Source organism: Bubalus kerabau, chromosome 8 (genome assembly GCF_029407905.1).
Source record: "Bubalus kerabau isolate K-KA32 ecotype Philippines breed swamp buffalo chromosome 8, PCC_UOA_SB_1v2, whole genome shotgun sequence".
Taxonomy (NCBI): domain Eukaryota; kingdom Metazoa; phylum Chordata; class Mammalia; order Artiodactyla; family Bovidae; genus Bubalus; species Bubalus kerabau.
The window spans coordinates 107,212,341-107,237,500 of record NC_073631.1 but is presented as its reverse complement, the minus strand read 5'-3'; the positions used below and the strand labels follow the sequence as shown (position 1 = coordinate 107,237,500).

Here is a 25,160-nt window from a genome sequence, read left to right as displayed (position 1 = left end):
TTTATAGATTGGCCACACACAAATACAGCTTAGTCCTAAAAATTCAGAGTTTTAGAACAAAGTAAATTCAGCCCATTCAGTGATCTATAGATCAAGGAAATTAAACGTAAATGATCAGCAATTCACCAAAAGTATCAACATTCTTGACTTATCTGGTAGAAAGTGATGCCTTAAAAAATAAAGCTCCTATGCTTTTCAAGACAATTTTTAAGTCTTTACTTTATTGAATCCAGAGAGAAAACAATGATTTACAGAATAGAAAAAAAAAGTGTGTGTCATGTCTGAATGCCTTAGGATTTAATTTGACATAATGGATAGGGTTTACTTACAGGTTTAAAAACTATATTTGCTAATATTTTTATAGTGTAACCTAATATTTCAGTTGTAGAAAGAGGCCGTTACTAGTTATTAAAGAGTAAATGGTGATAATAATAGTTACGACCTCAGAGTGCTATTGAGAGGTGTCTGTTGTTCAGTTGCTAGATGGCGTTCAAGAAGATCTTTTAAAAGGCAGAAGTCACTTCACTGCCCACTGCTGGCTGAATTATTGATGTTGCTCTTTTGGTATAAGTCCAAACCTTAGTCTGTCTCACCCTTACTCAGCTAATAAAGAGGCATTATAGTGATAACAAACAAAATATTGGGGTAGCATGTTTCTCATTTTGAGGGCGATCATTTGAAAGAAAACATAAGACCAGGTATCGATGAAATATGTGGCTGCTCCACTACTGAGAGGTATCTCATGACTCCAGTGAGTGTCAGGAGATTGATTATTTGCTAAGAGAGAGAACAGGAAGGTCAGGAGACATACTGGTAAATGGACAAGATTCAACATGGCTGTTATTAGGTTTGGCTTCCTTAGTGGCTCAACTGGTAAAGAATCCGCCTGTAATGCGGGAGACCTGGGTTCAATCCCTGGGTTGGGTAGATCCCCTGGAGAAGGGAACGGTTACCAGCTCCAGTATTCTGGCCCGGAGAATTCCACGGACTGTATAGTCCATGGGTTCGCCAAGAGTCCGACGTGACTGAGCAACTTTCACTTTCACTTATTAGGTTAGGAGCCCCCAAATGGAAGCAGGATCAAAACGAGGGTTAGTGCATATGTTAAGGACGTCTCAGGGGGTGCTAGATTCAGAGGAACTTACTAGATTGAGAGGAATCTAAATGATTTGGGGAGGGTTGCTTTTTTATTGCAGTAAAATATACATAACCATAAATGTTACCATTTTAATAATCTGTAAGTGTTGAATTCAGGGGCATTTAGCACATTCACAGTGTCTGCAGCCATCACTACTCCATTTCCAGAGCTTTTTCATCATCTCAACTGTAATTCTGTCCTCTTTAAGCAACAGTGTGCCCCTCTCCCTTCTCCAGCCCCTGCTAACTTCCCTTCTACTCTGTCTCGATGCATTTGCTGATTCTAAGTCCCTCGTGTAACTGGAATCATACAGTACGTGTCTCGTTCTGCCTGGCTGAGTTCACTTGCTAGCCAGTATCTTTTAGTCCACTTCTTTTCTTCTTAAGTAAACCAGAGCTAAGTGATTTTTTTGATGGGCTCAGGAAAGTTTTATGGCAACGAGATTATAGGTGTACGGCATCATGGGAACGCAGTAAAGGCTCATTCATCCATCCAGAACTCTGCTTCCTTGCAACTTGACGTGAACAGAGCACAGCTGAGAACCAGGGCGAACATTCAGAAGGTGTCCTAACAGATGCAGTGCTGGTTACAGGGAACCGAAGATGACCCGGTATACTCTTGGGCGAATCCACTGGACCCTCACTTTGGTTTACTCTTGCATTAGACACTTCTAACAAGCTTCTAGAGCTTCCAACCCCATAGCATTTTAGAAACAGCATATTAGGATGAGAGGAGAGGGGAACCGCTGGGAGCAGGCTCACTTCGTGATAAGCGATTTCGAGGAAGAGAAAGTCTGCTCTCACTCGTCTCGGAAGCCGACAGCCGCCACTGTGCTGCAGCTCCGCATAAATGACATAAAGCGATGCTCCCAGGTAATCCACCCGTTCACTCCACAAACCGAGCACAAATGCCGGCACGGAGCAAAACCTTGTGAATCCCACACAATTGTCAGGCTCAGCGTTCGCCAGTACAAGGCTACACTGTGACCATCCTGCCTTAAAAGAGACTGAGTCTGTCTCTCAACGTTATTTTTCTGTGTTTTGAATTCTGGGCAAGAAGTATATGAATTTCGCTTTTACACAACCGAGCCATTTGGAGCGGACGGCTGCCCCTGAGCACTGAAGGACGCACCCTGTCTCCCCTGACCACACCTAGGTGTTCACACTTGGCGGAGAGAACATGGGCTCCAAGCCAAAGCCTCTTCACTAAGAGAAGGAGCACCCATGCGAAAGGAGGCTTTCGTTGTCTGGGGCTTTTCTGTGGCTGGGGGAGGTGTGGCTGGCGTGTGAACCCTTCTCTCTGGCGTCTTCGTGGAGGCGGACAAGCCTCCTGAAGCGGCCCTTCCTCCCCTCTCGTCCCGCCGCAGCACCCTGTCCACGTGCTGCCACGCGATGGTGGCGGCCATCTACCCCTTCACCTGGCAGCACACCTACATCCCCGTGCTGCCGCCCGCCATGATCGACATCGTGTGCTCGCCAACGCCCTTCCTCATCGGGCTGCTCACCAGCTCACTGCCGCTGCTCAGGGAGCTGCCGCTGGAGGAGGTGAGCTCCCTGTCGGGGCCGGGGTAGGGGGAAGGGGCTGCCTGTGGCTCTGCCCGCAGGCAGGGTCAGGGGAGTAGCGGGACCCCATGGCTTTGTGAGTTGGCACCCTCCTGCCAAGTCACCTTCAGCAGAACCTCTTGTGTGCAGACTCAGTCTCCCCTCTGTACCTACAGCCATGTACACCCATTGAGAAAGGCTGCAGTCAACAATTTGTTGCTGTTGTTGAGTCGTGTCCCACTCTTTGCAACCCCATGGACCACTGTCCATGGGATTTCCCAAGCAAGAATACTGGAGTGGGCTGCCATTTCCTTCTCCAGGGGATCTTCCCAGTCCATGGATGGGAAGCTGTGTCTCCTGCACTGGCAGGTGGATTCTTTACCTCTGAGCCACCAGGGAAGCCCAACCAACGATTTACTCGATTTTAATACACCTAGTCGGTAAAGCGGAGAAGGCAATGGCACCCCACTCCAGTACTCTTGCCTGGAAAATCCCATGGATGGAAGAGCTTGGTAGGCTGCAGTCTATGGGGTCGCTCAGAGTCGGACACGACTGAGCGACTTCACTTCACTTTTCGCTTTCATGCATTGGAGAAGGAAATGGCAACCCACTCCAGTGTTCTTGCCTGGAGAATCCCAGGGATGGGGGAGCCTCGTGGGCTGCCGTCTATGGGGTCGCACAGAGTCGGACACGACTGAAGCGACTTAGCAGCAGCAGCAGCAGCAGCAGCAGTCAGGTAAAGAGCCATCTGCCCTATGCTTCCCCCGTCCACCCCTCTGTCATGGGAAGAAAGCACACGAAGAGCTAATGGTAACTGGAAATCATCTTTGGGCCAATAACAAAGTCTTGAGAAGGACTCTGTTCCTATAAGTAGGTCGTTTTTCATATCAGTTAAAAAGGCAATAAGCTAAATGTGTTCAGGGATTGAGTTCTGGATCCAAATGAGAAAAGCCCTGCTTAGCGTCTCTATGATTATTGAGTCCCAGCCCCTTTCTCTAAATGGTTTCTGTCTCCAGTACTGAGAGCTTCCAGCAGTCAGAGCAGAACCGTGGGGACTAAGTGATGCTGCACAGAACAGCCAGGCCTGAACCCTCCCGGTGTCCCGAAATGCAGCGCCTCTAATTGCCCAGGTGGTCCTACAGTCCTGTTAAAGATTAACCAGCAGACTCAGGTCTTTGAGTGTGTGTTTGTGAACTGCAGAGGGTTTTCCTGGGTGCCCTGTGAGCCTGCAGACGGCTCAGTTCGCCCCCCCAGGAGAGGGTGTGAGAAGGAAGGACAGCCCCTCTCAGCTCCCAGCTCCTGTGTTACAGCCCGTGGTTCCTGCCGTCGTGGAAAGACGGCGGGCATGCAGGCCCCCTACTCGTCCTCCATCATAGCCAGTGGTCCACACTGTGTGATCCTGTGAGTGGCCGCCTTCCTAAGTTCTGTGCCCTAGTCCCTTCACTTGCCTCTCCCTAGTTGTGGCCCCGGGTCTCAGCCTCACTCTGAGGAAGGAGGACGAAAGTGCTTTACCTGAAAGCCTTGACTCATGGAAGCCCAGCACTTGCAGCTTGGCTTATTGTCTCGTTGGGTCCAGTCCTCTGGTTCTCTCCCCTTTTATCCCATTAAGAGAAATGACAAGACTAAGTGGGTAACTGGGAGGTAGGAGGGGGAGGCCAGGCGGGGGTGGCAGAATCCAGTGGAATGGGAACAAGCTGGGGCTCTAGCCTCTCTGACTCAGTGACCCACATGCTAAAAAACAGTCGGAGAGGCTCTGCCTTAGCCAGTCCAGGAACAGGGCAGGAAGTCCAGCTTTTGGCCCACATGTATCCTAGCCTGCGGTTACAGTGTTGAAAGCATGCATGTCTGGAAAGCTTTTTCCCCGCCTCCCCCTTCATCATCTGTGGCTTCAGTGGCAATGTCAGAAAACCACAATTGGCCTACTCCACCCCCACCCGGCTGCCTCCCTGGGTGCCAAGAAAGAAAGAAGGTTAACAGTCCGTCTCTATATGCTGGAAGCCCTCCCTGCTAACAGTAACAGTCCCTTTTCCTCACCTCGTAGGTCCTAGTGGTCGACCTCGTCAACAATCGGTTCCTCAGGCAGGTGAGTAGGAAGCAACCCAGCTTCAACCACTGCTTGCTCTGTTTGCACCTCTTTGATGTTTAGAGCTCGCCTTTGCAGCTCTGTGGTGGGCCTGGAATCCCAAAGCAGGCCAGCAGGCTGGGGCAGTCCCCGGCCAGGGCTTGACTGAGGACAGGACAGAAGGCAGGGGCCAAAGAAGAGGGGTTTGGACAAAGGATTGATTCCCATGGGCTCTGTCACAAAATGGTTTGCTGATAGAATCTTTATATAGGTTATAACTGTAGACACTTAACCTTTTTCAACATGCCTTTAAATATTTGGCAACAAATTTCATGATATAATACGAAGTGGAAAAATCAGGATAAAAATTATATACATTACTTTGCTGATGTTGTTTTTTAAAGGATAGAAATGAGGGGAAAAATACATATATATAGAAAGATAGAAAGGAAAACTCATCAAAACATCAATTCTGGTTGTCTTAGAGTGGGAGACTGAAAAGGAGACAGATTATGAGCAATTTTAGATTATTTTAATATTTTCATACATTTTTTATAATGGTCATAAACTACTTTCATTATCAGAGAATGAGGGTTGGGTGCAGTTCAGTCCCTGGTGGGGGAACCCACGCGCTCCGTGGCATGGCCAAATAAATAAACTTGGAGTGGCTGCTGAAAAGTTATGCATGATAATGCTGTTTTTTATTATTAGCTCCATCTACTTTCACTTTCCAAGGGCCCTCTGGGTAGGCCCATCCCCACTGCCCTCCGGCTCTGAGACCCAGATCATAAAGCCAGCTTTCAATCATACTGGTCATCTGCCCTGACCAAAGCCCCCTGATCAGAATTAGCCACCTTGCGGGGTGGAGCATTGGGAAACAATTATTGAGTAGCCACTTAGGTGCAGGGAACTTTCTCAAGTTAATTGTGTTGCATTTAATTCCTCCCAGCCTTACTGAGCTGTTATTGACAAATAACATATTTAAATTTAAGACGTACAACATGATGAGTTGATATACATATACGTTGAGAAATTAGAACCACAATACAATTAGTTAACCCCTCCATCCCGTCACATAATTACCTGTGTGTGGGGGGATAGCACTTAAGATTTACTCTCTCAATAACGTTTAAGTGTACTTGAGCTATAGTCACCAAACTAGACATTAGATGCCTCAGAATTTACTCATTTTCTAGCTGGAAATTTGTGCCCTTTGACCAACATTTGCCCTTTTCCTCACCCCTCACCCCTGGTAACCACCTCTCTACTCTGTTTTTGTGAGTTCAGTTTTTTAATTAATTTTTTGAGTTCAGTATTTTAGATTCCGCATATAAGGGGGAACGCACAGTATTTATTTTTTGCCGCCTGGTCTACCTCACTCAGCATTGTGTCTTCAAGGCCTATGAGTGTAGTCACAAAGGCGGTATGTCTTTCTTTTGTGGCTGAATACTGTTCCATCGTGCGAATATACGTATGTGTGTGTGTTCTTACTTTCTCCCATTTTGGAGGCTGCCTTTCTGTTTGGATGACTGGTCGTTTGACTGCGCAGGAGCTTTTCAGTGTGGACTCCGACTTGTTAATTCTTGCTTTTGTGGCTTGTGCTTTTGGTGTCATATCCCCAAAAATCGTTGCCAAGATCAGTGTCAAATAGCTTTTCACCTGTATTTTCTTCCAGCAGTTTTACAGTTTCTGGTCTTACATTTAAGTCTGTGATCCATTTTTTTTAAATCCACATAATCTGGGGGAGAGGTACAAGATAGGGGTTCAGTTTCATTCCTTCATATATGTATGTCTAGTTTTTCCAGTACCATTTAGGTAAGCAACCACCCTTTTCCCCTTGAATATTCAGCGCCCTTGTCAAGTGTTAATTGACCGTATATGAATGGGTTTATTTCTGGCCTCTCGATTCTGTTCTGTTTATCTTGTTGTTGTTCAGTCACTCAGTCGTGTCCAGCTCTTTGAGCCCCATGGACTATAGCGTGCCAGGCCTCCCTGACCTCCACTGTTCGTCTGTGTTTCTGTTTTTATGCCAGTTGATGCTGGGAAAGACTGAAGGCAGAAGGAGAAAAGGACAACAGAGGATAAGATGGTTAGATAGCATTACCAACTCAATGGACGTGAGTTTGAGCAAGCTCCAGGAGAGGGTAGGGGAGGACAGGGAAGCCTGGCGTGCTACAGTCCATGGGGATGCAAAGACTTGGACAGGACTGAGCGACTGAACAACAATAACACCCATACTGTCTTGATTACTATAGTTCCATGATAAAGTTTGAAATCAGGACTTAGGATGCCTCCGGCTTTGTTCTTCTTTCCTAAGATTGTTTTGGCTATTCAGTCTTTTATGGTTCCATACACATTTTAGGATTTTTTTTTTCTATTTCTGTGAAAAACATCATTAGAATTTTCATAGGAATTTGCATGGAATCTATAGATGGCTTTGAGTAGCATGGCCATTTTAACTATTTATTCTTTCAATCCATGAACACAGAATATCTTTCCATTTATTTTATATCTTCTTCAGTTTCATACATCGCCATCTTATTTGTTGCATTTAATCTTCACAGTGAGGTAACCCGTTTTACCAAATGGGGAAGCTGAGGCTCCTGTAGCTTGTTAAGAGTGGAATCAAGATTCAAGCCTCTGGTTCGAAGTTGCGTTCTCTCCAGTAAACCAGGAACCGTGCCGGGCCTGCCCTGAAGAATCCGCTGTGTACATCTGGCCAGGGTGCAGCCACCGTCCCGGGAAATGCTGGGACAATGACTCCCATTTTTTCTGTTTTACAGATGGACGATGAGGACTCCATTCTGCCCCGGAAGCTTCAGGTAGCCCTGGAACACATTCTGGAGCAGAGGAATGACCTGGCTAGTGAGCAGGATGATGGGCCCCCGGATGGCAAGCGAGGTAAATGCTCAGCCACCTCCCAGACTGCACCCCCGCCTCCATCCTTGGAGTCAGGGAGCAATGGACTATGGGCATGTCCACTTGACATGGGGTTAAGTCGGAAAATGGGCAGCGAGGTGTACAAGGAGAGAGGCTGGCGTTCATCCCCTTCAGCAGCGAGTTGTAGGAAAAACCTTTCCCACCCCACCCCCAGTTTAGCTCTAAAAAATCTGTTTAAAGGTAGGGAAGAAATGACAGGCTCACTGTGGGGAACCTCTTTCATGGATCATCACGGTCGGCCTTCCAGGAACCTGGAATAGCATCCTTGTCTTTTCTGACTGGCTTATCCCAGAGGCTCTGCCTCCGCCCTCAGCGGTCCTGGTCCTCCCCTGCTCTGCTCAGGCCCTGAGTCCAGCCCCTTGAACGAGGTGGTGTCTGAAGCCTTTGTCCGCTTCTTCGTGGAGATCGTGGGCCACTACTCGCTGTTCCTGACGGTGGGCGAGCGCGAGGAGAGGACCCTGCAGCTGCAGCGAGAGGCCTTCCGCAAAGCCGTCTCCTCCAAGAGCCTCCGCCGGTTCCTGGAGGTCTTCATGGAGACCCAGACGTTCCGGGGCTTCATCCAGGAGCGAGAGCTGCGCCGGCAGGACGCCAAAGGTCGGGGGCCCTGCCGTCTCCTCGGGTGTCGCTTTCCCTCTCCTCCCCACGCCCAGAACCCCACTTCCAGTTCTGGTGCGAGTTCTCCTCTGTCCTCGTCTCCCCAGCTTGACCAGACTCTTAGGGACACCCTTTCCCTCCTCTCTCTGTGGCATCTCTCCTCCATATCCTCTTGTCCCTTCTGCCCTCCTTCCTCCCCCTCTTCCCTGGGCCCTGGGGCTGGACAGAGGAGGAGAGGCTGGCCCGCACCCTCTGCTCCATGTGCTGCCACCGACACCCAGCGGGCTGGCCGTGGGGAAGGAGGACAGCAGAGACCCACCCCCACCCCCCCAGCCTGGGGAGTCCGAGGGCCCTCTGTCCACACACACACACACTCACCCACCCCGTCCCCTGCTCCTCAGGTTCTCCTTGTCTCCCTCAGTGTCCCTGTCCTTGTTGCTGGGTTCCATCACGCCTCTAGAGATCAGGACCGGGAAGTGTGCGAAAGAGGATGAAACCGTTCCTGTCTCTTTCTTCCATGCTCTTGAAGTCGTCTGGGGAATCTGAAAGCTAGAAATATCAGGAAAGGCTGCCCCAGGTGGGAGCTAGGCCAGAGGACCAGAGAGATAGATGATTAACCCCGAGGAGAGGCCACCCAGTGACGAGGGTTGGGGATGCGGGAGCAGCTGGCCCAGGCCTGGGTGTCCTCTGGTCCCGCAATTGCAGACCCTGAGCTAAGGCAGCAAAGCTCCACACCCCCAGAGCTCTGTGCATTGCAGAAAGGGGGACTGTCATACTTCAGATGATTCTGACGAGGGTATCCGGAGAGACAAAAGAAGGTGGATTGGAGCCTAGGAGGAGGCACACAACTCCTGATGAAAGAATTCACTAGAAGACCTGCCGGGTACACCCACAGATCACTGTCTGATAGAAGATCAGGGGGAGATGAAGACAGTAGCCTGAGGCTCCAGCCCTGGGCGAGAACTGAAGGTCCCTGCCCGCTGAGGTGACCTGCCCACCCCGCCCTCCTGAGTCCCTAGACAGCAGCAAGGCTCCCAGGAGGCAGGCCACTTGCCAGGGGCCCTCTTACGGGAGATCTCAAGGAGAAGGGAAGGACCGGGACCATCTGGTTCTTCTCTGAAACCAGGGGCCTGACACAGTGCAGGTGCTTGGAAGGTGTTCGTTCAGGAAAAATAGGACTTCATGCACGAGCTAGCTTTACAGCTTTCCAAAGACAGGAGGCTGGGCAATTATAAGGTCAGGAAAAAAACCTTTTAAATCTTACGATTCAGAGCATGTTTATAGAGCAGAGCTCCGTCTCAGCAGCAAGGTTTCTCTTGTTTGAGGCAGTAAGGAAACGAACGCGTGCAGAAGCACCAAGAGAAGGAGCTAAAGCAGTTGGGATTTCTCTCGTCAACAGGTCTATTTGAGGTCCGAGCCCAGGAGTACCTAGAAACACTCCCCAGCGGAGAACACAGCGGTGTCAACAAGTTCCTGAAGGGACTAGGTGAGGCCCAGGGGTCTAGGTTCCCGGCAGCAGCCCCCGGGGGCCACGGGGTCTTGGCCAGTTCCTGCCACCGGGGCCGGGGCTCATGACGCTGAACTCTGAGGCCTGCGCCCACTGGGCCCAGTTGGCATCATACCACCCTCCTGTTCTGCCCTGTCCTCGGAGCAGAAGCTAAGGACACACAGCCCTCTCCCTGCCCTCTTGGGCCCCGGCTATGTTGCTCTTCTTTCACTCTTACCCCCCACATCTTCAGTGTTTTGGGGAGTGGGGCTTAGAAGTATGATGAATGGAACCAGAGAAGGGGGCCTGGCGGTAGAGACCTGGGCCAGTCTCCAGATGACCCTGAAAAGTGGAAATGTAAAAATTTCAGCAAGGACTGCAGTTTAACCAGCCAAAACAGGCCCTTGCTAGGAAATGGACGAGGAGAAGAAAGTGAAAAGCGTGAGGGAAGGAGAGAGCGGGCCCCGGTGAGGCCAGCGCCTCGGAGGACCTGCAGGGTCCTGCTTGGAGCCTCACCCAGGGGGCCGGTGCCTGGGAAGGGACCGCCGACCTCCTGCAAGGCCGGGCTCCCAGGGAGGCGTGACAGTCCATGCTTCCTGTGTCACCATTTCGGAAGCAACTGACAGCCTGCAGCTCTGACAGTCTTCCCTTCAAAAGATCCCTGTTCACAGGGGAGGCACATGAGTGCAGGGGGCACCCAGGCAGGGGGATCCCCCCAACTTCTCCTGGGCCCTGGGGTGAAGCTCGGGGGTGGTGTGGGAGCCCCAGTTGTCCACACCACAGCTGGTGTGAAAAGGGCACGATTTTAACTCGGCTCCTCTTGTCTGCCTGATGCAATGTTCTCATTTTCTTTTTTTAGGCAATAAAATGAAGTTTCTCCACAAGAAATAGCCCTCAACCCAGACTCTAGGGAAATCTTCCTCCCAGGGCAACCACATGTCTTAAAAACAGTCCTGGTGGTCTTCCTGAGAAGTCAGTCCTTGGTTGTCCCAGGTGCTGGGATAAAGGCCTGGATGGTTTCTGCTCATCCCTGGGCTGTCCCCAGGAACAGGACCCCAGAGTTGCCGGTAGGCAGCTTCTTCAGAACAGCACTGGAAATGGGACCTGGGACCAGGCACATTCAAAGGGATTGTTTTGGGTTGTTGGATTTGGGGTGTTTTTTTTTTTTTAATCTTAGCTATTAAAAAAGAAGAAAAGTGTTTGGGTTTTCTTGTTATTATGCCAAGGCTAAGACAGCTGTCCTGCCCTGTGTCATGAACCTTTCCCGGGTTCATCCTGCCTGACAGCTCACCCTGGAGCCAAGAGGAGGAGACGGGGAAGGAGCGGCCCCCAGGGACTTGGAACCGAGATGCTCCCCGGGGCAGAACTGGGGACAGGTTGGGGGGGGTCAAGGGAGAAGCACCGTGGCGACACCCGTGGGCAATGCAGACCCCACGCTGCGGGTGTCAGGGTGGGAGTCCTCTCGGGGAAAGGATCGCAGGTAGTGGAGTGAGGTCCGTGCTGGAAAGGAGGACAGGGGACAGCAGCAGGATTTGGTTTCCTGGGATGAACGGCTCTTTCAGCCCGGCCGGTGACGCCACCTGCTGGCCGAGCCCGCTTGTCGTCATGTCGCCAACGCCTCTGGTCCCAAACGGTCCTGATTCTCCTGGACGGCCTCTTTTCCCCTCAGAGGCCACAGAGCCCGCCCCTGCCCGGGAGTCCACGACTTTAACAGGTACACGCAAAAAGAGGCTGTCTCTTCGTAAGATGTTAATAAAATATTCTTAGGGCCCTAAAGTTTACGATGCTGCTCACCTTAAAGACCACAAGCCACGGCCTCGACCCCATTCCTATTTTACTGCAGGAGATTTTCTCATCTCCGTGTAGGGCCCAGAGCAGCACATGTAAAGTCGTACACACTACACATGTAGGATGAATGGAGGGACTTCTGTTGTCAAGAAGAAGCTTCAATGTTGGGTACATACATGATTCGAATGAACTTACAAAACAGAAAGAGACTCACAGACTTAGAGACGGAACCTGTGGTTGCTGGGAGAGGTGGGGGAGAGGCTGGGGGGAAGGGACAGTTAGGGAGTTGGAGACAGACGTGTACAAACTGCTATATTTAAAGTGGATAACCAAGAAGGACCTACTGTACAGCACAGAGAACGCTGCTCAGTGTTATGTGGCAGCCTGGATGGGAGGGGAGTTTGGGGGAGAATGGCTGCATGTTTATGCATGGCTGAGTCCCTTCACTGCTCACCTGAAGCTGTCACATCTTTGTTAATCGGCTATACCCCAATACAAAATACAAAGTTAGAAAAAAAGGAGCATCAAAACTCTGCGGACGGCTTCCTCAGACTCGTACAGCCAGAGGGGAGGAGGCAGGAGGTTGGGAGAAGGCTGCATTCCGGGGGGCGCTATCCTGCACCGGTGGGAGGAGAGCCTTGGGTGATACAGGCACACTCTTAAAGCAGGCCTCAGGGCCACCCCGCGGCCAACCCGCTGCCTGGTACCCCACCAGGTGGGTTCCCTCTGGGTGGCACCGGGAACCCTACAAAAACACACAAAAGGAATGTGCTCTGACCCTGGGGCCTGGGCTGCCCGGCAGAGGTTCTTGACCTTTAAGGAGATGGGAGCAAAGAGTCTTCCGAGAAAAAATAAGAAGGAAAGGAAAACGAGGAGAGGTCGGCCTCTCACCCCATACTAGGGATTTTTAACTAAAGTCATGGTCCTCCAAATTGTATCCAAGATTTGGTGTGTCCATTCGTTTGGGGGGCAAGAATCCATAGTTTACATCAGATTCTGAAAGGGGTCCAAGGCCCCCCCAAAAGGATAGAAACATAGCAATTACCTAGGTGTACAGATATGTATATATATATAGATATGTAGGGCTTCCCTGGTGGCTCAGAGGGTAAAGTGTCTGCCTGCAATGTGGGAGACCTGGGTTCAATCCCTGGGTCCGGAAGATCCCTTGGAGAAGGAAATGGCAAACCATTCCAATATTCTTGCCTGGAGAATCCCGTGGACAGAGGAGCCTGGTAGGCTACAGTCCACGGGGTCGCAGAGTTGGACACAACTGAGCGAAAATTTATTTATTTAATTTTATAGATATGTATAACTGGGGGTTGGGGAAGACTGAAAGAGGATCTCGGTGTGGGGACTCAGGAATTTGTAACAAGTGCCTCAGATTAGTTAACTTCATTAACACCAATATTCTGCCCAAAGATGATCACTTCCTTAATATTTTAGAATATACTTTCTTTTCTAACTTATTTCATATTATATTGTTTATTCAACACCTCTCAGTGAATAAATATACACTTTTGTCAACATTTCTAGTGGCTATGTAATATTCTGTTTTACAGACATGATAAACGATATTTTACCAATCCTCTCATGAATGCAAGATATTTCCAATTTTTAATATCATAAAAAGCATTGAGAAAAGCATCTTTGTAAAAGTTTCTTAGTACCTATGCCTTGTTTTCTATTTTAAAAGTTATTTATTTACTTATTTTTGGCTGTACTGGGTCTTTGTTGCTGCGCGGACTTTCCTCCGGTTGTGGCGAGCAGGGACTACTCTCTAGCTGCGGTGCGCGGGCTTCTTGTTGCGGCAGCTTCTCTTGTCGCAGAGCATGGACTCTGGAGCACAGGCTCAGTAGCTGTGGTACACAGGTTTAGTTGCTCCATGGCCTGTGGGATCTTCCCGGACCAGGGATCAAACCCGTCTGTGTCTCCTGCACTGGTAGGTGGATTCTTTACCACTGAGCCACCAGGGAAGCCCCTATTTTCATTTTTGCTTGAAGTAAATATATCTACAGAAGAGTGCTCAGATCATGACTACACAGCATGACAAACTTTCACAAAGGACCACATCCGTGGACCCAGCCCAGGAGCAGAATATCACTGGGTGCAGCTCACCTTACCAACATCCCTCCCACCCTCCTCTGCCTAAGTTTAAGCTAAACCAGCTAAGGAAGTGCCTTCACTTTGCAAAGTGGTAACTGAGGATGGGGAGCATCAGAAACCAGAGAAAAAAAGAGGGTTATGATTCCCTGCTCACAGTCCAGGGCAGACCTTCAATGGACAATGCTATTTGGGTTTAGAAACCAAGTGTGACCAAGAAGCATGGGTGTGTTAGAACATGGCCACTCAACCTTTTCGTCTTCCCTCACACCAACAGTCTGTCCAAGAACCAAGTCCTCTGATTCCATTAAAAAAATTAAGAGAAAAACTTCATACATTTTCCAAGAAGAATGTGTATTTAGAAGCATTCCATTATCATGTTTCAATTCAGGGTCAATCACATGGTCATAAAACCAGTTGGAGCAGGACTTCTGGGTGGGTTTCATTGCTGTAGACTATCCGAGACACTGGTGGGCAAGGGAAGGGATGAGTGGGAGCAGGTGTGGCTGGCATGTCTTGGTAACTGGCGGGAGACAGGGCATCTGAAAGAGAAGGCGGCTGTCACCACTGCTGAGACAAGGGAAAGTGAGTTCTTAGAAATTATCACACAAACATTTTCTCATGCAGACCAAAAACAATGAGAAGATCTGCTATTTATTATTTCTTTTTGCCCATTACTATGTTCAGTGCGGGCTTCCCAGGTAGCAGTCGTGGTAAAGAACCCACCTGCCAATGCAGGAGATGTAAGAGACACAGTTTTAATCCCCGGGTCAGGAAGACCCCCTGGAGGAAGGCTTGGCAACCCACTCCAGTGTTCTTGTCTGGAGAAGCCCATGGACAGAGGAGCCTGGTGGGCTGCAGTCCATGGGCTCTCATAGAGTTGGACACGACTGAAGCGACTTTGCATGCATGCATGCATGCACACGTGTTCAGTTCATCATGTGTGTTATTTGATCACTTGAACGTAAGCATCATGAGGGAAGGGACTGTGTCCATCACGTTCAATGCTGAATTCCCAGAGCCTAAAATCAGTGCCTGGCACAGAGTCATCTCTCAGTAAATGTTTGCTGACCAAAGCAACAATTCCCACAGTAGTATTAAGGTGGGACTGTACTGACTCTGTACAAGCTCAGCAGAGATGCATGGGTACCCCTCCAAGTCAAAGGAGTACTTCATCAGGAGACGTCAGCCTGCTCCTGACTGTAACAGCCACTTCCGGTAGCTCAGATATCTTGTTTTCAGCACAAGCACCAAGCTCCTAGGAGACCACATTAATAATCAGAAGGTTGCTTGGTGAGTAGGAAAGCAGAGCAAAGGCGTTGGAGAGTCTGCAGGGATATCTCCCCAGGAGGGGAGGGGAGCCCAACAGACTTCCCTGTCTCACAGCGGGTCTGTTCCCCTGGACATTTCCCCTGCCCCCACCCCTGCCCTCCATTTTTTTTCCTTTGTTTTATTTTATTGGGGGGAAATTCACGTAACACAGAAGTCCATTCATCACTCAATGGATACTTGGGTTTTTTCCACCTTCTGGCTATTGTGAATAGTTCTGCAACAAACGTGTTCATGTATTTGTTGGGGCTTCCCAGGTGGTGCTAGTGGTAAAGAACCTGCCTGCCAATGCAGGAGATGTAAGAGACACAGTTTTAATCCCCGGGTCAGGAAGACCCCCTGGAGGAGGGCTTGGCAACCCACTCCAGTATTTTGGCCTGGAGAATTCCATAGAGGAGACTGGCAGGCTACAGTCCATAGGGTTGCAGAGTCGGACACGACTGAAGCAACTTAATGCACACGCACGCATGTGTTTGTTTGAATAGTGGACTGAGTTGTTCATGCTCAGTTGTGTCTGACTATGTAATCCCATGGACTGCAGCCCTCCAGGCTGCCCTGTCCATGGGATTCTCCAGACAAGAATACTGGAGTGGATTGTCATTTCCTCTTCCAGGGGATCTTCCTGACCCAGGATGGAATTCCACTGCATAGCAGGCAGATTCTTTACCACGGAGCCACCTGGGAAACCCATTGGTTTGAGTACCTGTTTTCAATTTCTTCAAGTATATACCTACGAATGGAATCGCCAAGTCATAGGTTAATATCTACATTTAAATTTTTGAAGCACTATCAAAGTGTTTTCCACAGAGGTTACAGGATTTTATACTCCTGCCCACAAGGTATGAGGGGTGCCGGCTTTTCCTATGTTCCCTCCCTTTCTTCAGACAGATTCCAGCTTTCTTAACTATATCCATCACCTTCCAGCCATACCTCTGAGGGGACCCCATGTTTCTCAGGGGTGATTGGCATCACCTGCATCAGATCCACCTGGGATATTAAGTACAGATGCCTGGAATCCACCTTGACTTATCTGGGACTAAAGCCCTAGAGCCCTTGAATGGCTGCAAGTTTCCCAAATATCTTCAAGTACTTAACAGGTCTCTGTCTTAGATGACTCACTTCTTCAGGTGACCCAATCTCCTCCCTTATATGTAAATTATCCTGTAAGTTTCACTGACAGTAATCTTAGGGCCAAGTTTTGAAATTAAGACTTTTGCACACATGGCCCAAGTTCAGTATTACATAAGAGCTGAAATGCTTTAAAGAACAAAAATATTGACGAAAGCTTACAAGAGTCCACAGACCTGGTAAATTCAGGTTGTGTTTTTTTTGGGGGGTGGGGGGTGCAGTGGTAAAGAATCCACCTGTCAATGCAGGAGACCCAGGTTCGATCCCTGGGTCGGGAAGATCCTCTGGAGAAGGAAATGGTAACCCACTCCAGTATTCTTGCCTGGAAAACCCCAAGGACAGAGGAGCCTGATAGGCTGCAGTCCATGGGGTCGCAAAGAGTTGGACACGACAGCATGCGCATTAATCACCTTGCCTAGGCTTAAAAGCAAACCCACCACGGTACAGGTTAGACCCTCCCCCGCCAAAATCCTGAGGAGAGATGGCTGCGGGAGTGAACTCAGAGGAGGGCAGGGCGGGCGGAAGCTGGAGCCTCAGCTCAGAGTTCAGGGGGGTTGACATGAGCTGAGAGTTCAGACTTGGCTGCTTGGGACGGGCTGGAACAGGCAGAGGAGGAAGGGGAGATTCCTGGCCGAGCAAAGGTTAGTAAGGAAAGCAGTAGGCAGGTGAGAAGGGCCGCTTAACTGCTGGCGCCTGTCAAGGCCAATTAACTTCCCTCCCTGGCTTGTCCGGCAGCCACGCCTCACCCCCACCCAGCTGTTGCATGGGGTTGCGCTGCCAGCCTGTAACTTCTTCCAGGCTACAGTGAGCAGAGGCCTGCTGCCAACCTCCCTGACATGGGGCCAGGGAGCCGTCTCACCTTTGATCAACGCTGGGCTCCCTACCTGCCCCTCTGAGTCTCCTTGCCCTCAACGTTCACCCCTCCTTGCCTGACCATAATCCTGAGAGCCCACAGTTCAGTAGTCCTGCAACCAAACCTCACCACAGGTTGTCCTTCCTGCCACGGAGCTAATTCCCTGACCTGCATGGGCGGAATGTGGGCCGAGTTGTTTTTCTGGCAGATTCAGGCGGACCCACCCTTTGCTGTCGTGGCCCCTGGACAGGTGTGAAAGGGCTTCTTATCTGAAGGGGCTCTGGGTGGCAGCGGACCTGACAAGCCAGGGGGCAGCTGACGTGGGTCCTAAGAAGGGCAGGGCCTGGCCAGCTGACAGCTGCCCTGGGTGACCAGAGCCCCAGTGGTTCCCAGGCTGAGGACGCTTTTCTCCCCTCTCTGCCCTGGTTTATCCAGCCTGGGAAAGCTCTGGGCGGGAGCTGAGGTGGCATGCAGCCCTGCCAAGGCCAAGCCAGGGTCAGCCAAGCTAGGGTGACTCACAGGGTCAGGGGTCGGTGCCTTCCCAGCAGTGTGGGGTCCGTGGGCTCCGCATCCTGGCTCTGTCCACCCAAATGGTCCCACAAGGCTGGTCAGGCCCCACTTTGTGTGGAGGTGGAGCTGTGGAAGCAGATGGCTGTCGAAAGCCCCCTCTCTCGAGATGGGGACATTTGCCTTCTGGGGGTATGTGGAGGGTAAGGGCCCTGCCATACCGAGGGGGATGGTCTCTGTCGTGCACTTTATAGCCACATCAAAATGTAAAAACAGAAAGCAGGTGATGATTGCACAATGATGTGAATGTACTTAACGCTACTGAACTGTAAACTTAAAAATGATTTAACTATCAGATTTTATGTCATGTGCCTGCTTTCTTAGAAAAACAATTAAAAAGCCCATAGCAATAACTTTGCAATGCATTTATATTCTGTGCAATTAAATTAACCTCAATGGTAAAGAATCCGCCTGCTAATGCAGAAGACCTGGGTTCAATCCCTGAGTTGGGAAGAGGAGAAGGAAATAGCAACCCACTCCAGTATTCTTGCCTAGGAAATTCCATGGACAGAGGAGCCTGGTGGGCTACAGTCCATGGGGTCACAAACAGTCAAACATGACTGAGCCACTAAACAACAACAAATATATTATCCAAGGGCTTTCCAGGCATTGCCATGGTAAAGAATCTGCCTGCCGATGCAGGAGATGCAAGAGATGCAGGTTTGATCCCTGGGTCGGGAAGATCCGCTGGAGAAGGAAATAGCAACCCACTCCAGTATTCCTGCCTGGGAAATTCCATGGACAAAAGAGCCTAGCTGGCTATAGTCCATAGAATTGAAAGAGTCAGACATGACTGAGCACACACATGTATCGTCCACACCGTATTTCTACAGGATAAACACCAACTTCTTCCTCTATGCAATTGTTTCCTTTCACTCTCCAGACACTGATCCTGGGAACACTTTCTAAGTCTACGTGGGAAAGAAATACTGTTGTTGTTAATATTTAGTCACTAAGCCGTGTCTGACTGTTTTGTGACCCCACGAACTGTAGCCCACCGGGCTCCTCTGTCCGTGGGATTTTCCAGGCAAGAATACTGGACTGGGTTGCCATTTCCTTCTCCAGGGGATCTTCCTGACCCAGGGATTGAACCTGTGTCTCCTGCCTGGCAGGCAGATAGATTCTTTACCACTGAGCTACCTAGGAAGCCCAGGAAAGTAATATATCTTATAACTTTGAGTTCTTACCATTGCAGGACTGGTCCAGGAGGTGGTGAAGGAGGCCTTTAATTCCTCAGAGGTGTGGGGATAACAAATGGAGGCTGAGAACAAGACCAAGTGCATGTGGTCTGCCTGGCCCAGCAGAATTTTGCTAACCCTTCATCTTCCCTCCTTCCTCTGCTTTCTAGAAGGCAGTCCCTCCTCCAGCCTCAGAGCTCCACCTTCCCTCGGCCCAGAGATAAGCTCTCTCAGAGAATCAGGCTCTGGTGATAACTGTTTGGGGAGTCACCCCCATAAGGCATTTTCAACGGCTGACTCTTAAGCTATAACCCCACAAGTGTGGATTCCAGAGCTAAGACCAGTGCTGGGGGAGGGGGGAAGATGCCATTGGTGGGGGTGGGGGGGGTCTGTCCTGAATGTCACCGCCCCCCGGGGACATTGCCATCCCACCCTGGTCTCCATCATGCCTGCCTCACCAAGCAGCTTCCCAGCACCCACACCTGCCAAAGTCTGAGGCCCCACAGCTTGCCTGAGTGCCCCGTACAGACGCCGAAGACCTTCAGGGCAGCCCTGAAACCTCCTCACTTGAAGTCGAGTGTGGGAGAGGGTCTGAGTCCTCCTGAAGCCCGGCTCCTCCGCTGCAGCATCACCCAAGCTGCTGCCCACAGCAGGCGAAGAGAGGTGCGAGCTCTTGAAGTGATGAGAGAATGTTCTGGAATTAGACAGTGGTGATGGTTATACAACTAATAGAGTCACAGCAACTTTGCGACTGTATCACAAACCACCGGATTGTACCCTTAATTTTACTATTTATTTATTGTTAGGCTGCAGCTTGCAGCTTGAAGGGTCTTAGTTCCCCGAACAAGGATGGAACGTGTGCCCCCTGCATTCGAAGTGCAAAGTCTTAACCACTGGATCACCAGGGAAGTCCCCGGAGTGTACACTTTAATCATTTAAAAGATTCGTCTTTGTTTCATTTAAAATAAATAAGACCAAAAAAAAGTGAACTTTGTAGTATGTGAACTATATTTCAATGAAAGTAAAAGACGACACCAGCCATTGGGGGACAAAGGAGAGTAAGCTTGGTGTGTGGGGTAAGCTGAGCCTGCAGCCACCCCAGGTTACAGGACCCAAGGGGCTGCAGAAATTAGAAACAGCACTGCTCACACCCCCCCTTCAGGAGAGAGAACCCCTCCTCCACCTTCTTAGGGTTCGGCTCTGGTAGCGGGGTGGCTACTGCCCCAGCAACTCCTGTGACCAATAACATAATTACCACAAAGTCTTACTAACAGTCCCCTCATACGCTGCTCATTGGGCTTGTTTTCAGGATTCCCTGGGGGGCCAGTGGTTAGGACTTGGCACTTCCACTGCAGAGGACCCAGGTTCAACCCCTGGCAGGGGAACCAAGAACACACAAGCCACAGGCTGGGCAGAGCGGCCAAAAACAAATTTAAAAAGAGAAGCATATTTTCACAACAACAGCTAATAGACTCATCTCCTCCGACCCTTCGCTCCCTGCTTTACTGAGTGTTCTGCGCACCAAACTCCCAGCAGTATCTCTCGAATGGATCCTCCTCCCAGAGACTCATCAGCTGGCTGGATCCAGACTTCAAATAGTTCACTGAATCTTGGCCCTAAAACAAAACCTGAAACAGCTCGAACATTCTGTCCCAGACCACACCCCACACTTCCGCAGGCCCCTCACTGTTTTATATTTTTTACTGCAGCATAATTGCTTTACAACACTGAGTGAGTTTCTGCTGCACAATGGAAATCAGCCGTACGTGTCTGTGTCGCCTCCCTCTCGAGCCTCCCTCCCACACCCCTATCCCACCCCTTCAGATTGTCACAGAACACTGGGCTGGGCTCCCTGGGTCACACAGCGGCTTCCCACTACCTATCTATTTTACACATGATAGTGTATCTATGAACCCACTCCAGTGTTCTTGCCTGGAGAATCCCCATGGACAGAGGTGTCTGGTGGTCTACAGTCCACGGGGTTGCAAAGAATCTGCTAAGCACAGCACAGCACAGCACAGTGTATACACGTCGATCCTCATCTCCCAGTTCGTCCCGCCCTCTCCTTCCCCACCTGTGTCCACAGGCCCATCCTCTGTGTCTGTCTCTATTCCTGCCCTGCAAATATGTTCATCTGTTCCATTTTCCTAGATGCCATGTATATGCATTAACATATGATATCGCATTTGTCTTTCTCTGTCTGACTTACTTCATTTATGATAATCTTTAAATCCGTGTATGTGTGGATCCAATAAACTGTGGGAAATTCTGAAAGACATGGGAATACCAGACCACCTGATCTGCCTCTTGAGAAATTTGTATGCAGGTCAGGAAGCAACAGTTAGAACTGGACATGGAACAACAGACTGGTTCTGGATAGAAATGGACTGGAAGAAACACAAGCTGGAATCAAGATTGCCGGGAGAAATATGAATAACCTCAGATATTCAGATGACACCACCCTTATGGCAGAAAGTGAAGAGGAACTAAAAAGCCTCTTGATGAAAGTGAAAGTGGAGAGTGAATGATGCTAAGTCACTTCAGTCGTGTCCAACTCTGTGTGACCCCATAGACGGCAGTCCACCAGGCTCCCCCTTCCCTGGGATTCTCCAGGCAAAAACACTGGAGTGGGTTGCCATTTCCTTCTCCAATGCAGATAATGAAAAGTGAAAGTGAAGTCACTCAGTCATGTCCAACCCTCAGCGACCCCATGGACTGCAGCCTTCCAGGCTCCTCTGTCCATGGGATTTTCTAGGCAAGAGTACTGGAGTGGGGTGCCATAGTTGGCTTAAAGCTCAACATTAAGAAAACGAAGATCATGGCATCCAGTCCCATCACTTCATGGGAAATAGATGGGAAAACAGTGGAAACAGTGTCAGACTTTATTTTTCTGGGCTCCAAAATCAGTGCAGATGGTGACTGCAGCCATGAAATTAAAAGACACTTACTCCTTGGAAGGAAAGTTATGACCAACCTAGATAGCATATTCAAAAGCAGAGACATTACTTTGCCAACAAAGGTTCATCTAGTCAAGGCTATGGTTCTTCCAGTGGTCATGTATGGATATGAGAGTTGGACTTTGAAGAAGGCTGAGCGCCAAAGAATTGATGCTTTTGAACTGTGGTGTTGGAGAAGACTCTTGAGAGTCCCTTGGACTGCAAGGAGATCCAACCAGTCCATTCTGAAGGAGATCAGCCCTGGGATTTCTTTGGAAGGAATGATGCTAAAGCTGAAACTCCAGTACTTTGGCCACCTCATGCAAAGAGTTGACTCATTGGAAAAGACTCTGATGCTGGGAGGGATTGGGGGCAAGAGGAGAAGGGGACGACAGAGGATGAGATATCTGGATGGCATCACTGACTCGATGGACATGAGTCTGAGTGAACTCCGGGAGTTGGTGATGGACAGGGAGGCCTGGCGTGCTGTGATTCATGGGGTTGCAAAGAGTTGGACACGACTGAGCGACTGATCTGATCTTATCTGATGTTGCTGCAATGGCATTGTTTCATTCTTTTGTGGCTGAAGGGACTTCCCAGGTGGCGCTAGTGGTAAAGAACCTGCCTGCCAAAGAAAGAGATGTAAGAGACTTTGTAATAGTTTGATCCCTGGGTTGGGAAGATCCCCTGAAGGAGAGGGCATGGCAACCCACTTCAGTATTCTTGTCTGGGAAATCCTATGGACAGAGGAGCCTGGCAGGCCACAAACCATGGGGTCGCAAAGAGTCAGACACCACTGAGCGACTGAGCGCACGTACACATAATCAGTATAATCAGTAAAGGATTAGGACCTCAAATATATAAATAGCCCCTAGGAATCAATAAGAAAAGGCAAACAATCTAGCAGAAAAACAGGCAAAAGATACGCATAAATAGGCAAAAGAAGCGGAAGCACAATTGTTCTATAAACAGATGAAAGTGTTTTCAAATACAATTTTAATCAGAAAAATACGCATTCAAACCACTACATGTTACCATTGCCAACCTCACAGATGATCAAAAGTTCAAGTCAGACAATTTATTTAATCGAAATGTAACTCACTTCACACTCTGTACCATTTGCCCTTTTCAAGTGCAGAGGTTGGTGGTTTTTGGTGGTTTTTAGCACAGTCATGAAGTTGTACAGCTATCAGCACTGTTTAACTCCAGAACACTTTGATCACTTGAGAAAGATTACATCTTTTTTAAACTGCTGAGGGCAGCAGCTTGGGCCATAGCCTGGAGTAAGAACAGGGACTTGAGAGCATTCAGTTCCTCTGGGATATACAGTTTAAAATGTAAGAATGTGGAGCAGCAGGATATGACAGGACTAAATAGTATCGACACTGAAAAACTGACCAAGTAATGGATTACCAACGACCCAGTGATTCTGCTCCTAAGCACTATCGTTGTTTAGTCACTAAGTCGTGTCTGACTCTTTGCGACCCCAAGGACTGTAGCCCACCAGGCTCCTCTTGTCCACGGGATTTCTAGACAAGAATCCTGGAATGGGTTGCCATTTCCTTCTCCAGGGGATCTTGCAGACCCAGGACTGAACCCACGACTCTGGCATTGGCAGGCAGATTCTTTACCACTGAGCCACCCGGGAAGCCCACTCCTAAGCATACACCCAACAAAACACATGCACGTGTGCATCAAAAGACACGTACAGGAATATTCAGAGCAGCATCATTTGTAATAGCCAAAAACTGCAGGCAATGAAATGTTCACCAGCTGTAAAATGGGCTGACCGTGCAATGGGACACTATGCAATGGTGAAAGTGAAAGTCGCTCAACCATGTCCACTCTTTGCAACCCCATGGACTATACAGTCCATGGAATTCTCCAGGCCGGAAGACTGGAGTGGATAGCCTTTCCCTTCTCCAGGAGATCTTCCCAACCCAGGGATCGAACCCAGGTCTCCCACATTGCAGGCAGACACTTTATCGTCTGAGATACCAGATCAGATCAGATCAGATCAGTCGCTCAGTCGTGTCCGACTCTTTGCGACCCCATGAACCACAGCACTCCAGGCCTCCCTGTCCATCACTGACTCCCAGAGTTCACTCAGACTCACGTCCATCGAGTCAGTGATGCCCTCCAGCCATCTCATCCTCTGCTGTCCCCTTCTCCTCTTGCCCCCAATCCCTCCCAGCATCAGAGTCTTTTCCAATGAGTCAACTCTTTGCATGAGGTGGCCAAAGTACTGGAGTTTCAGCTTTAGCATCATTCCTTCCAAAGAAATCCCAGGGCTGATCTCCTTCAGAATGGACTGGTTGGATCTCCTTGCAGTCCAAGGGACTCTCAAGAGTCTTCTCCAACACCACAGTTCAAAAGCATCAATTCTTTGGCGCTCAGCCTTCTTCAAAGTCCAACTCTCACATCCATACATGACCACAGGAAAAACCATAGCCTTGACTAGTCGGACCTTTGTTGGCAAAGTAATGTCTCTGCTTTTGAATATGCTGTCTAGGTTGGTCATAACTTTCCTTCCAAGGAGTAAGTGTCTTTTAATTTCATGGCTGCAGTCACCATCTGCAGTGATTTTGGAGCCCAGAAAAATAAAGTCTGACACTGTTTTCCCATCTATTTCCCATGAAGTGATGGGACTGGATGCCATGATCTTCGTTTTCTGAATGTTGAGCTTTAAGCCAACTTTTTCACTCTCCACTTTCACCTTCAACAAGAGGCTTTTGAGTTCCTCTTCACTTTCTGCCATAAGGGTGGTGTCATCTGCATATCTGAGGTTATTGATATTTCTCCCGGCAACCTTGATTCCAGTTTGTGTTTCTTCCAGTCCAGCGTTTCTCATGATGTACTCTGCATATAAGTTAAATAAACAGGGTGACAAGATACAGCCTTGACAAACTCCTTTTCCTATTTGGAACTTGTCTGTTGTTCCATGTCCAGTTCTAACTGTTGCTTCCTGACCTGCATACAAATTTCTCAAGAGGCAGATCAGGTGGTCTGGTATTCCCATCTCTTTCAGAATTTTCCACAGTTTATTGTGATCCACACAGTCAAAGGCTTTGACATAGTCAATAAAGCAGAAATAGATGTTTTTCTGGAACTCTCTTGCTTTTTCCATGATCCAGCGGATGTGGGCAATTTGATCTCTGGTTCCTCTGCCTTTTCTAAAACCAGCTTGAACATCAGGAAGTTCACGGTTCACATATTGCTGAAGCCTGGCTTGGAGAATTTTGAGCATTACTTTACTAGCGTGTGAGATGAGTGCAATTGTGTGTCAGTTTGAGCATTCTTTGGCATTGCCTTTCTTTGGGATTGGGATGAAAACTGACCTTTTCCAGTCCTCAAATGCAACAATGAAAAACCTATAAACTATGCCATGTGCATCAGTATAATCTCACAAACACAAGATAAAGCAGCAAGAAACAGAGGATGTGAGTTAGATTCCACTAAACTTCCACAGAATTTTAAAACAGGCAAACCTAGGAGTGTACTATTTAGGAATCCATGTGCA

The 25,160-nt window shown here is 49.1% G+C and overlaps 1 protein-coding gene across 4 annotated transcripts in view; it reads left to right on the top strand.

The window, feature by feature from the left end:
• Window positions 1-10,960, top strand: part of DENND2A (DENN domain containing 2A) — a 99,261-nt gene extending 88,301 nt beyond the window's left edge. For all 4 annotated transcript variants that reach the window (XM_055591095.1, XM_055591094.1, XM_055591097.1 and 1 more), the window contains 6 exons: window positions 2,505-2,682; window positions 4,721-4,762; window positions 7,525-7,642; window positions 8,024-8,275; window positions 9,675-9,761; window positions 10,621-10,960. In XM_055591095.1, coding sequence (XP_055447070.1) covers window positions 2,505-2,682; window positions 4,721-4,762; window positions 7,525-7,642; window positions 8,024-8,275; window positions 9,675-9,761; window positions 10,621-10,652 — 709 coding nt within the window. In that variant the 3' untranslated portion in view covers window positions 10,653-10,960. The remainder of the gene's footprint in view (window positions 1-2,504; window positions 2,683-4,720; window positions 4,763-7,524; window positions 7,643-8,023; window positions 8,276-9,674; window positions 9,762-10,620) is intronic.
• The last annotated feature ends 14,200 nt before the right edge of the window (window positions 10,961-25,160 follow it).